Source organism: Gymnodraco acuticeps, unplaced genomic scaffold (genome assembly GCF_902827175.1).
Source record: "Gymnodraco acuticeps unplaced genomic scaffold, fGymAcu1.1, whole genome shotgun sequence".
In the NCBI taxonomy this organism is placed as follows: domain Eukaryota; kingdom Metazoa; phylum Chordata; class Actinopteri; order Perciformes; family Bathydraconidae; genus Gymnodraco; species Gymnodraco acuticeps.
This window is the reverse complement of record NW_022990042.1, coordinates 1,288,688-1,302,607: the sequence shown is the minus strand read 5'-3', so window position 1 is coordinate 1,302,607 and position 13,920 is coordinate 1,288,688. Positions and strand designations below refer to the sequence as shown.

The 13,920-nt window shown below is 40.3% G+C and overlaps 1 protein-coding gene across 1 annotated transcript in view; it reads left to right on the top strand.

Annotated features, from left to right (window-relative positions):
• The window catches only part of mtf2 (metal response element binding transcription factor 2), a 29,993-nt gene extending 16,602 nt beyond the window's left edge, over window positions 1-13,391 (top strand). Inside the window, exons 6-15 of the mRNA XM_034215370.1 lie at window positions 1,233-1,399; window positions 2,060-2,155; window positions 4,633-4,701; window positions 4,987-5,110; window positions 7,945-8,012; window positions 8,136-8,288; window positions 8,487-8,574; window positions 8,695-8,753; window positions 9,043-9,144; window positions 11,255-13,391. Of these exons, the coding sequence (XP_034071261.1) occupies window positions 1,233-1,399; window positions 2,060-2,155; window positions 4,633-4,701; window positions 4,987-5,110; window positions 7,945-8,012; window positions 8,136-8,288; window positions 8,487-8,574; window positions 8,695-8,753; window positions 9,043-9,144; window positions 11,255-11,621 (1,293 nt within the window). The 3' untranslated portion in view covers window positions 11,622-13,391. The remainder of the gene's footprint in view (window positions 1-1,232; window positions 1,400-2,059; window positions 2,156-4,632; window positions 4,702-4,986; window positions 5,111-7,944; window positions 8,013-8,135; window positions 8,289-8,486; window positions 8,575-8,694; window positions 8,754-9,042; window positions 9,145-11,254) is intronic.
• The last annotated feature ends 529 nt before the right edge of the window (window positions 13,392-13,920 follow it).

Sequence of the window (13,920 nt, the reverse complement as noted above, 5' to 3'; positions counted from 1 at the left end):
GAAATACAATCTAAGCCGTCCCGAAATTAATGTGGACCGTCCCGAATATAAAATGTTAGTTTTTCTACATTATCATTAGTTAAAATCATTCAAAGTGACCTTTAACATAAATAAAACATCATACAAATCATTAGATGATAATTCATCAACCTTTTTATTTGAGTAAATCATTCAATCACATAAACAAAGGCCAAATATATTTGAACAAACACACAAACGAGAAAATTACTCTAATATTGAATCCAATCCATTCCCATCCAATTAACAAACAAATCCAATACTGTCCTGAAGACAGAACCCAGAGTAACCACTAACCAGGATGACAGTCTGTAACACAGTCAGGAGGCCTTTACAAACTGCCCCGCCCCCTCGCACACAGACGGGGAAGAGAGAGATCTCGTCTGGATTAGAAAGCTCGAAAATACATCATAGACGCATGTTGTAGTCTTATTGCATATTAGAAACGGAGTTGGTGGAACTAAAACTGCGATATAATACATATGACATATATATTTTTTTAGATGTCCCCAGTACCGATAAAAAGTCCGATAACGTCTGAGCTTAACGTTACCACTGTCTTTAATTCCGGCCCGGGGCCCGTTTAATACCGGGGCTCTGTACCCATCCCTACATGGGGAGAGGCGCAGGATATTGCTAAGGACTAAATACGATGGAGGGTTCTCTTCTCAGCCTTATTACCCATAGGGGATGAAGAGGAGTAAGTAAATAAAGAGGCCGGCGCTCCAGGGTCTGGTTCTGCTGTGCGTTTTTGTGATGTAACGGTAAAACATTTCATAATTCCTCCACGGGATGCCATTGTACATCACTCAACCTGCGAAATACACACACTCAGTACATAGCTAGACCCAGCCAGCTGTATGGCTGGCTGACAGCCACAAAGTGTGTGTGTGTGTGTGTGTGTGTGTGTGTGTGTGTGTGTGTGTGTGTGTGTGTGTGTGTGTGTGTGTGTGTGTGTGTGTGTGTGTGTGTGTGTGTGTGTGTGTGTGTGTGTGTGTGTGTGTGTGTGTGTGTGTGTGTGTGTGTGTGTGTGTGTGTGTGTGTGTGTGTGTGTGTGTGTGTGTGTAAATTATTTTTTATCCTCCCTGACACTATTTTTTTCGACGACGGGACGTCCTTAAGCTCGAGCCCTAACTCGATAATCAGGGAAAAAACAGTTTGTGTACATAGTTTAATGCCTGTATAAATATGATTTTTGTTTGTGTGGTTCACAGGGGGGGGGTGCACACATGAGGGCTGGGTCTGCTAAAGGCGTTCAGCAGCAGCAGCAGCACATGGGGCTGCACCTGACTCTCCCATACGCTCTGGAAGAACTGGTCTGGGATCAGGGCCACACGACTAACATCCAGCACTGCTACTGCTACTGCGGAGGGCCAGGAGAGTGAGTAACACATTACATACTTTAATAAAAAAAAACCTCGGTAAACAATTTCTAATCATTCTTAACTTATTGTTGCCAGCATGCCAACAGCAGCTGCAGCGCTCTGTAGAAAAATCATGTTATTTAATTTGTATTCACAATCAAACATTTGCTGAAAGACACTATTATTTATTATTATTGTAAAGAACTACATATTACAGAACAGGATCGGAAACCTTTTAAATGTCTGTTTTCTTTGTTTTTTCTGTTTTAAATAAATGCCATGATTTATTTAAAGCCGTTCCACTTCTACAGTCTAAATGGACCAATTTCCTTAACAAGATCAAATAAATATGTGCTAATATTTAATTAGGGTTAGGGTACAGTCGTATCCCTTTTCAAAAGCTTTGTAAAACCGCGTTGAATTCTTTGTGGAGAATTTTTCAAATGGAGCCTTCATACATTTTTTTTTTTTCTAATTATTTGTACATTTTTATTGTAGAATCTTGTAGGCTCAGAAAACATCAAACATTGAGGGAAATTAATGGGTTGAAAGGCTTTTATTTTTTACTTTAATTGCATTTTGAAATCTGTTTAATTGGGGTTCCTTTTTTAGAAAATAAATTGGATGCACATCCTGATGCTAACCCCTCTCTCTCTTCTTTTGTCCATTCCTTGCAGCTGGTACCTGAAGATGCTGCAGTGTAACGGCTGTCAGCAGTGGTTCCATGAGGCCTGTCTCCATTGCTTACAGATTCCCATGCTCTATGGAGACAGGTGCGAACACCACTATATTTATGTTTCATACTTGTTTAAGGCGAGACACGGCAGGCAAAAACATCGTTTTTCAAGTACTAGTCAATTTTGAGATTTTGTGCTATTTTGATTCCATAACATGTTTTCTTTCAGGCTTTTGGAAGGAAAACGTATAAAATACACATTTAAGTGTTTATTTGACTATAGTTTGTCTATTTGCGTCTGTAGATTTCTCCTAAATTCACCAAAAGTTAGCATTCTAACGTAACATAAAGTACCGCGACCGCTGTGTGCACCATGTCATCAGAGGTATCGCTGGAAAGCTGTGTCTCTCCTGCACAATCTCATCGGATCCAAATATGGTCATTTCCTTTGTATCAGCAACCAATTGTGAAAGCACAAAGGGGTCTTAAACCAAGAAACAAAATCTCATTGGCTGGTGTCAATTTCTGACAACGTGATTCGTTCAGATGCGTCACGTGGTGTGCTAAAACACTTCCTGGTTAGCTTTCCGCTAGAAATTGAAATCTCAAAATGGCAAAAGAACGGCGAAAAAAACATTCACAGAGAAGACAACAACAATTGTCACTTGCACGAAGCAAGGTTATACAAAACATAAATGACCCCGAACATGAAATACCTTCACGGAGTGCATCGATGCGCAAGCTGTCATCCAAAGAACAGGAGGGTTTAGCTAGCGCCTCACTGCAATCTTTAAAGGTCGTTTTCTCAAAATGAGTTTTTTCTCCTACTCTGAGTTTGAAATGTCAACTTCAGTAGCACGTACATACACCAAACCTTCCAGTTATATTCCTATCAATATTATGAAGGCTTTTACAGAAGGGTTTGTTCATATATAATTCATAGCCTGAATTATACAACATTGTATACCTAAAAACATGGCGAAAATTGATATTTTAGGGCTGTTGACAGTATTTTCTGATTTATGGAGTGATAAAAAGAGATATCCAATATCCCTTCTGTAAAAGCCTTAGATACTAATATGACTACAAAATGAAACAAGAATTTTGAATCTGGCTATATCCAAAGTTCAGATTTCGATTCCTGAAATGTGTTAAAATATGTGCATATTTAATGAGATAAGGGCTAATTTGCATATTTAAACATGCTATTTCAGAAAACTTGTAATACAAAAAACAATTGCCTTATTGTAAGTAATTAACTGGAGAAATTTCTAGCTGATACCTTTAAGTTAAAAAAATTACCCTATTCACCTGGGGTGTCTCACCTTAAAAACATTTATATTCACACCAAAAGCGGTGGGAAAGACTTGTGATTGGCTGGCAGGGATCTCAGTCAACAGTTTAACCACCAGTGGCGGCGCCAGGGTATGGCTGGGGTAGGCTACACCCATACCAAGAAATGTCTTAGCCCCACCATGAACAATGATGTTAAAGTAAGCAAAATAAAGTCCGCCAACTCGCGCGGAGTAAATTGCACAGACAGAAGTTAGTAAGATTGATTTCAGTAGCCACTTGTCTGGAAATACCGAAGACTAGAAACGGTTTTGAAAACTTTTGTCACGTAGTGATCGTCTTCTCAATAGAACATCTTTGATAATGTCTTCTGGCCAATCAGAATCACGATAACGGCGTGGTGTTGTTGCAGGAAGTCCCGACGGAGAATACTTTTGCTGTAGTACATCTCTATATACATCGATACAACATTACGTGATGATAGAAATCAACACGTAATGAAATAAGACCCCACGGTTTGATGATTGATAGGTGTGTGGGCTGTCTTTCATGTTGACACACAGAACAATGGGGGCTATCCACCCTTATCCACAATGTAAAGTAATTCACAGCCTCTTCCCTCTTCCCTCTGTGAGGAGCAGCAGGTTCAGCTTTCAGAACAAAGTAACACAAAACTAAAAATGGCATTCATTTTTTTAAATATGCCGTGTAGTAATAGATGTATTTATTTTTCTTCTCCAGAGAGTACCAGAATGTGTATTTTATGTTAGTATAAAAAATCTCCTGGGGGAGAATCCCCCCAGACCCCCCTGCAGGGGTTGGGTTTTCAGCATGTCAACTCTTTCACCTGTGGGGAAGTTGCAGGATTGGCTCCAGGTCACCCTTTTTATTTACTACAAGACAGATGTGCCTTTTTATTTCATACAGCTCAATTTGGATTGAGACGGGGAAATAATCTAAACCTCACGCGTGGCGTTTCACTGTCAAGGGGAGCGTGTATGTAATTACATTGCAAATACTGACTTGAGCCCCACCACTGTATGGCAGGTTCCAATTCATGCTACAATATAATGCATTACTGCAGAATGAAACAATATTAAAGTTATATGTAAGAAACAACCATTTTTAGTTTCGAGATGTTTTTTCTGTTTACACTAGCTTACCTTGTGTTTTTGCTTGTATAACACAGGAAACCATAAACCCCAGGCCTTTGAATTATTACATTCCAACTATTTCTGTAGCATAATAATCTGACATGTTTTTCTGTTTGTATAACTTTAGGTTTTATCTGTTAATTTGTTCCGTTTGCAACGGTGGCCCAGAGTACATCAGCCGACTGCCGCTCGGATGGTAAGTGAACCTCAAGATGTTCGTTCAGCTTTGACACAGGTACAAAGATAAACAAGGATGTGATGGCCTGTCTTCTCTTTTTCTTTAAATGCTCCTTTATTTATTCTATCATTAAGTTCTAGGCTATTGTCTCTTGCTTGTTTTCCTTTACGCTTTAACCTTTCCACTGTGCCTTCATAATGACCTTTCTTTTCCTAGACACATTGCCTTTTTCTTTGTATACTATTATTTTGTAGCCAAACTAAAAGTAGTAAAGAAAACACAGCTTTTACTGAAATGTTTCAGGGAGGATGTGACACACCTGAGCCTGTACAACCTGAGCGTGATCCACAAGAAGAAGTACTTTGACTCTGAGATGCACCTGATGAGTTACATCAATGAAAACTGGGAGCTGCTGCAGCTGGGGGAGGTACTTTTAGCCAACTCTGGACACAAACAAACACACACAAAGACATCATGTATTTGTATAGCTTAGACTAAGAGGTATATCTAAAAAGAGATAATTGGTTCAATTCCCGGATGTGCCTTGACAAATATTTCTATATAAATGATGCCAAGACAGATGAAATTGCAGGTTCTTTTGTGAGTATGGTATTAAACAAACATTAAAGAACAAATGGTAGACAATCACTCCACTTGAAGCTCAAATCCAAAGATTAACTGTAACCATTTTGGAGAGCTGTAGCTCAGGGGTAAATGGGCACCTACCAATCGGCTGGTCTGTGCTTTGATGCCCTTCTGTTTATTCTCCGCTCTGGCTCTTTTTCTCCCTCCCCGAGGCAAGCGTTTGCGCCTCCTGCTTTAAAACAAATGAATAATGACTATATAATCATATGTAAGGGATAATGTATGGATAATAACACCTTCATGCCGATCTAGATCCCTCCGCTTCGCGTCGGGCTCCTGATCAGCCTGTCGGTGTTCCTTTCCCCACAATGACCGCGTCGCTGCACATTATCCTGCTTATTACATGGCCACATTCTCAACAAACATGAATCCCAATATTAATTGAAATGCTTTTATGGATTTAGAAAAGGATTTTATTGATTTAAAAAAATAGTTGTATTGATTTAAATTGACATGCATCCGCTAAGAAAAATAGTCCGTTGTTACTGTTTGAACTAACGTAGCAACGGAGGAACTGCTTCGATAGTGTTTTTGAGGAGCTTTTTGATTACAGATTTGAAAACATCGTTGCTTGCTTTAAAAATAGCACAATTCATGATGTCAGACCCTGGGAAGTATCTAGATATCCCTGCCCTAATGCCAAAGTAACTGCACACTGAATATGTGTCGCCGTTTGATGTCTATGTCTGGGCCGCTGCGTAAAAAGGAGGGTTTCTGCCCCATTACTTCTCTTCTTACTTCTATAAGAATAAAACACGGAGGACGGAGATCTCTTCTGACCGCCCAGCAGCTGATCTCAGGCTCCCCTCTCCTGCAGGGGGGCGTGGTCAGTTGCAGCTCACAGAATCAGCCCCCTGCAGAAACAGGGCAGGAAAGAGCAAATGGAGTGAAATGAGGCATGGCTAAAATGCAGGATGTTTGGTATTTTGAAAAAAAAACTATATTTCTATAGGTATGGCCCTACAATATATTGTTCAAATATAGCATGATATGTCCACTTTAAATTAAATACATAATGTAAGGGAAACTTCTGTGTAGCAGCTATGCAGTGGGAGTCACCGACTCAGGAAAGAGACACGGGAAGAGCAGGAGCTTTGATGTCAAACACTGATGGTTTATTTGGAGCTTCGGCCGGAGGATTCACATCACAAGTCACAGCAGCCACGATCTGACTGCACGGTAGAGTTGCCACGTCAATTCTGAAGAACTCTACCCCAGACCCATGTATTTAGCTAGTTCAGAGAGCATCATCAACATGCTGCATAACAAGATAGAATGATAACACCTCTATCAGCTGACGCCAACAGGCAGGAACAGGGAGACAAAACACTGAGAGCACAGCAGCCAAGGTTACAGGTGCCTGTGCTCAGTCAGGACAGTTTAAACTGATACACTGGGTCAAAGTTATGGGCCTTGGAAAATATTTCCCCAACACATAATATTTCACATCAAAAGAAACAACAATGTTTTAACAAATCGTATTAAATAATCTGATGACAGAACTGTAAACAGAATAGCTGAAACTTTAACAAAGTAAAGAGTAACTCAGTTACCTCTAATCATTAACCCATGTTTGTATAATGTAGTTAACTCCGTGTGTTGCTGCTAGCATACATAACACCTGACGTGGATGGGGCTACAGAGCTGCTAGAAAGACGGTCGAACCCGGTGCATTCCTCCGTCTGGATGCGGTGCACTTTTGATAAATGTTTAGACAAATTGCTCGTGTTACCGCCCTGACACGCTAAACTCTTATTGCACTTTTGGTAATGAGCATTCTCCACATGGAGACGGGTAAAGTTTAAACACACCTCGGAGCGCATGCTCTCCGCCATCTCCTCCGTGTGTGTGTGTTGCTGCGTGTGTGTCAACTGCCCCGCCCCCTCCGAAGCAGGCGGGGGAGAGAGAGAGATCTCTCGACTGGATTGGAAAGATCGGAAATACTAAAAATAATCATAGATGCATTTTGCAGTCTTTTTGCGTATTAGAAACGGAGTTGGCGACACTAAAACTGCAATATAATGTTTGAGTAGCAATAATACATGACATATGGTCTATGGTCAAGGTATTCAAGTAAGCTTGCTTACCGCAAAGGCAGTGAGCATTTTTATGTCTAGATGATAGGCAATGATTCTTTTAATTGACATGATTTTTTAATTATATTTTTGCCAGACTTATTTCCTACATTTGACCGTTTTGAACTGTTTTCTTGAGCCTGTAATATGACTTGATAGCTTTTAACTCTGGCTCTGATTGGCCAGCAGGCGGTGCTTTCACAGGGTTGATCTCTTATCTGGAACATACCTATCCAGATAAGAGACCATACTTATCTGGAACACATAACCTGCTCCGGAGCAGTTACCCAGGTTAGAAGTGATCCAGCGTCGTAGTACCGAAACCCAGAGTAAACCCTGAAGTTACCTCGCTAACTGCACATCCTGCTTCGTTGTACAGGCCTCAGCTTGTCCTAGACACCAGGGTTAATTATTGTTTATTATCCCTGGCTGCCAATTAGCTTTTGAAACCATATGGTGTTGATTTTCTGAAATATTGACCTTTTTTTCTTTTTTAACCCTGCCTTTCCTGTTTGGCGACCTCCCCTCCCCGTGTCTGCAGCTCGCCAACACTCCCAGGTCGGCGCGTTATGAAAGGGTTCTGGAGGCGCTAAACAACAACAACAGCCTGTAAGTTTGTACATAAAGTGCACAACTCTATCTTTTCCTTAACTACCATTTTTGTACCCTTTTTTTGTCTTCTATACATTTTGGTATCTACCTTTCATCACCCTCTCCCTGACTCTCTTCTAGGTTCATGTCGGGGAAGGAGGTAAAGAAAAAGAAGCACTTGTTCGGGCTGAGGATCCGTTTCCCTCCCGCTCCCCCCAACTCTGATGAGCCAACCAGCAGAGGGATGGAGAGGGCTTCACACGAGAGCTCCACAAAGGCCCTACCTGGCATGAGGTATAATGGGAAACCTACATTTCACATTAAATGTTGTAACAGTCAAGCTCTTTAATTTGACTGATGTGATGAAGTGAGAAAGAGATGCAACATTCTAAAAAGCAGCATTTTGATGCACCTTGTAATTTGTTTCATAATGCATGAAACAAATATTTAGTGTAATTTATAATATTTGTGAAACTGTTGGTGTTGCTCTAGACCTTGCGCTAGTTTTACCAATGGGACAGAGAAGAAGAAAAAGAGGAAGAGAAAGCAAGGACCACAACGCAGTGAGCTCTTCTCCCAAGTGAGTGCACGCATATATTTGTTACATTAGTGGGTGATAGCATGATGCGTACATAGTTGTTGTGAAACCACTTAAATATAAGAAAACACAATTACAATATATTTTTCTTTTCTTAAACAGGAAGTGAGAAAGCCTCTCCCACTAGAACCCCACCCAATGGGTCACTTGACCTCTATCAAGTAAGTGAGCAATCATGTTGCAGAAGTGCTGTTCCTAAACATCCAGCTTCACTGTGTAGTTGTGAAGCTAATGTACCCTCTTAAAGGTGCCCGTTTTGTACTAAAACTCAACGATTTTTTTCTTTAAATAATCTCATCACATTTTTTGTCCATTCATTATCTCTCCTTAGACTGGTTAACAGACTATTAAGCCCTATTAATCAAAAGTGTCATTAAGCAGCATTTTTCTTTTCTGTCTAAATCTTTTTTATCCATGTCTGTTCTCATTTCACCGTCCCCAAAACACCAGGAGTGAGAGGTCTCTGCTGTCTTCAAGTACCTCAGATATGGAGTCCATAGAAGCCCTGAGCACCACAGAAACTACCTCAACTAGCATTTCAAGACAGTCCAGGTACGTCTACTATGCATTTGCTACATTTAACCGTTCCTCACTCTATTGGCCTGTGGAAGGGGAGATTTGGTACGCCTTTGAACCAAAGTCGTTGATCAACTGACAGAAAAATCTCAAGAACTATTGGATTGGTTGCCAGGATTTTGTATAAACAATTTTATTTCCCAGAAGAGGAATCCCAATGACTTTAAGGATCTCCTGACTATCCGTCTAGCAACCATGAGGTTTACATTGTGTTTTGAATAAAATGCGTAAAACTATTTTATGGATTTACATAAGATTTGGTACAGACATTTATGATAAGCTGTTCTTTGTGTTTATGTACGCAAGCATGCTTCACACTCAAATGCTTGAAGAGGCCCTATTATCCTTTTGGGGTTTTCCCTTACCTGTAGTGTGTTGCAAAGGTTTTTGTGCATGTAAATGGTCTGCTAGGCTAAAATCCCCAAACATTTTTCATCCCCCATCCCTCAGAGGTGCTGAACGTAGGCAGTACGTGAAAAATAAAGAGCTTTTTGACATTAAAGCATGCAAATATGTCACAGAAGAGGCACAAACTACGAATATGATCCTGAAAATGAGCATAATAGGCCCCTTTTTAAGTAAGATTTAGAACAGTGGTTCTCAACTGGTGGGTCGCGACCCAAAAGTGTGTCGCGGACCCGTTTCGAGTGGAGAAAAAAAAATCCTTTTTTTGGGGGGGAGGAAAAAGTCAAACTTTTATTTTTGAAGGCCCGATTTTCTAATGCTGTGCATGTAGTAGGGCTGAACGATTAACCGATTTTAAATCAAAATGATGCGATTTAAAAAAAATCAGAAGTGCTGTGCTCCACATGTACCAGCCATTGTTAACCAATCAGAAGTGGCCCATGATAGAAGGTGATAGACAGATTGATCCAATCACCTGCCAAGTATTTTTGAAAGTGCCTGCCCTTTCCAAATGGCTTCCAATGGAGCTTTCCTAGATGGTTTGGTGAAACAAACCATCTGAGTCAGGTTAGTAATGCTCCATCACATGTTTGACATCTATTACAGGGTGAATCTTAAACTGAAGCTTGACTTTAAAGCAACCCAACGGAAGTTTCATGTAAGTTTAGTTCTTTCACTCGTAGCTCGGGCTGCGGGGGTGCTAGAGACGGGAGCACGTTGATACGACCTAATCGCAATTAGATTATTTCCCCAAATCGTGCTGCCCTAGCATGCAGTTGGACTGGAAGTACCGGAGACCATAAACGGTTTTGAAAACTTCTGTCACGTAGTGATCATCTTCTCAATAAAACATCTTTGCTGATGTTTTTTCGAGTCTTCTGGCCAATCAGAATCAACATGTAGCCGGAAGTCCCCACGGAGAATAACTTTGTGGTAGAACTATTCTTTATACATCCATGGGTACAACTTCAGATAGAAACGAACACATAATGAAATATGACCCCCGGTTTGATGATTGACAGGTCACAGAACAATGGGGGCTATCTACCCTTACCCACAATTTAAAGTAATTCACACAGACATCTCCTCTTTACTTTTCTCTCTGTGTGGAGCATCAAGTTCAGCTGTCAGAATAAAATGAAAAACAAACAATAGCATAAAATATTATTAATATGTCGGGTAGTAATACATTTATTTATTTTCTTCTCAGAGTGTACCAGAATGCATAGTTTGTTAGTATTTCAAAAAATCTCCTGGGGGAAAATCCCCCCAGACCCCTTTCTGGGGTTGGGTTTTCAGCATGTGTGCCTTTTTATGTTACACAGTTCAGCTTTGATTCCATCATTTCATGAAACCTTATTTAAAAGCATTATTTTGTTCTGTGAAGGGATATAAGGGATATATGCACTGCTGAAAAGCGTATATATTACTGCACGATTTTTTGTTGAATAGATTTGAGTGGTTCAACATTTCGGCTCGCGATGTATTGACTAAGGAAAAAGTGGGTCCCGAGGCCTGACCAGTTGAGAACCACTGATTTAGAATATGCTTAACATTACTTGCTCAACATCAGCAGGTTAGCCTTTATCTCTCCATCTATTCTTGTTTTTCTGTAATGCCCCTCTGTATACTTTGTTTTTGTAGTTACACTCAGATTAAAAATGTTACTTCAACTTTTCAGCCTCTGTAGCTCCAGCAAGCCGCGGCCCACAGCCTGTGCTATGCCCGTTTCTGCTCCACCCTTAAAGAGGAAACGCGGGCGGCCCCGACGGGCCCTGCAGCCCCCCAACCCAGAGACCCCCCCTCCTAGCCACGCAGAGCTAGACCCTGCAGCCACGGAGATGCCGAGCCCGCTGCCGGGGCTTCACTCCACTGACATAGTGCACGGCATGGACCAGCTGACCCACCTGAAGAGCTCCATCAGCAGCTACTTCGGAGCCGCGGGGCGGCTGGCTGTTGGGGAGAAATACAAAGTCCTGGCACGCCGGGTCACCCTGGATGGAAAGGTGCAGTACCTGGTGGAGTGGGAAGGAGTCACCGCCTCCTAGACTTCAGCATCTCTCCTCTGACCAGTGCCTGCAGGAGGGGTCAGCTGTGCTAAGGACATGTGCACACAGCCTGTATTCAGAGCATTAACTGATCAATGCCTTTGTTTAGTTTAGACGGGAGCAAGTTGAGCTAACTGCCTACTGGTTCAGTGCACATTTCAACATGTGTTTAAAGGTTACAATTCTAGGATCGAGTCAGGGTACTGTCATTACATCACATTTGAAAGTTTACAGCGTCCCCCATTTATTCAGTCCAAAAATAATAGATCAGTGCACCTTGCAGGCTTTCAGTGAATCGTTATTGTACTTAATTTCAAATCCAGTTATATGCTCTCCATTTCCATACCAGTTCAGTATCAACTATGTTTTTTTAATCTTGGAGGAAGAGGGGGCACTTTTCACACATTTTACTACTGCAAACAAGAAATGAATAATTATATTTGATGGTTAACATTTTTTTTTTTACCATTTGGGTAAATAAAAAGTAAACGTGTTCCCTTACAACAGCATCCCCTCCTGTGGTCGCGGCTACGAGTAGCGACTTGTTTCTTTGGGCCTTCAGTTGTGTTTTGGAAAGTGTTCTGGAGGAGCTCAATACACAAGACATGTGCTGCTGCAAACGTTTTATTTTATATAGAATTATACTACATTTTGTATTACCTTTTTCCTCTTGTGTTTTCGCATATGCTTTTATTTCCATTCAGCATTTTCCTCATTTCAAAGTACAGATTGCATATAGAATTATAGTCGGTTATTTTGAGCTGCAATGCCTCATCATTTCATCCACGGTAAAGCTCTTGAAATCCATTTTTGATGTTGGTTGAATCTCCCAGTTAAAATTTTAAATATAAGATTCTGTGCATAAATGGTGGCCAAAACCCAGAGGGCTTTGAGTAAATACTTTGTTATAAGATTTATTTTTTTGAGAAGCTCCACTGCCTTAGTTTAACTGCGTAACCTTAAAACATTTTGATATTGATTCAAATGAATGTTGACTGAAATATTTAAGGACCTATTTAGTTTTTCTCCTCCTTTTTAATAAATGGCTGCATATCAAGAATGTTCCCCCAGCTCCAAAACCTAGAGTTCAGAAGTGGTTTGTTTTGTGCTGCCTATGCAACTTAGTCCTGGATAAACATAGAACCATACAAAGAGGTGCATTATTGTTCCGATTACTCACTAATTTATACACTCAGGATGTGCCCAAAAGCTATACTGTATTGCAAAAGCCTGCATTTGCAGCGCAATGGGGAAATATTCACTCGGTATTGTTGATCAGTGTTTTTACATCAGCGCCTCCATTTGTAACGATACGTTGGACCGTATGTATGTAATCTTTTTCTTTCTTAGCTTGTTTCTGCTTGTTTCTGCTTGTTTAATCAGTCGCAAAACAATCACTGGAAAACTATGTCATTTCATGAAGTTCATATTCAGTTAAGCTGTCTCTATTTTGAGATATTTGTTGTTAACATGGACAGAGCTTTTTGACATTTATACCTCTTCTTTGTACGGATGTAGTCGGTGCATGTGGAGCTTCTCCTCTGTTCAGCCAGTGTCTCAGCCACAGACTGTTTAAAGAAACAGTCTCTGCTCTCATGTTGCTACCACTGGCTTCCAGCAGGCTTCTTTAGCCAAAGAACATTCATGTTACGTCGGCTTTGTCTCTTGAGATTCTTCTTATTACATTTTTATACATGATTATATAGGTTGACATGTTACTTCTGAACCTGTTTAGTTAAAGGTTGAATAAAAGCCCATATTTTGAACTACTGTGTTGCGTACAAGATGTTTATTTACGAACTGTAGTTGATGTGTCAAAGCTTTTTAATGTATGCTGAAGAAACTAGAGAATGTGGAATTTAAACTGGATAAGGGATTTGTTAATACCGTTATGCAAGTACTATATTTCAAACACGCATGAAAGAAAGACATTTCAAAAGGGAAATTAGAGTAATTGCATTTCTTTCACTTGTTTCACATTACAAATTCAGTCTTCTCTTTCAACCTTAAAGTTGTGTGTTCATCCAGATGATACCATCATCTGTTTAATATCATTATTCTATTGAATATTACGGTGGCTGAGAAGTGCAAATGATAATTACAAAGTGTGAAACACTAACATAGCTTGAGACACATTTACATTTTATAAAACAAAATTACATTAGCAAAACACTTTTACCAAAGAAGAAACAATTTAACATGAACACATTGATGTTAATTTGAATGGCCTGGCCTGTTAAGTGGCCTGCCTCACACAGGGTGATGGCTGTCTACATGGCCACTGTCATACAGATCATAA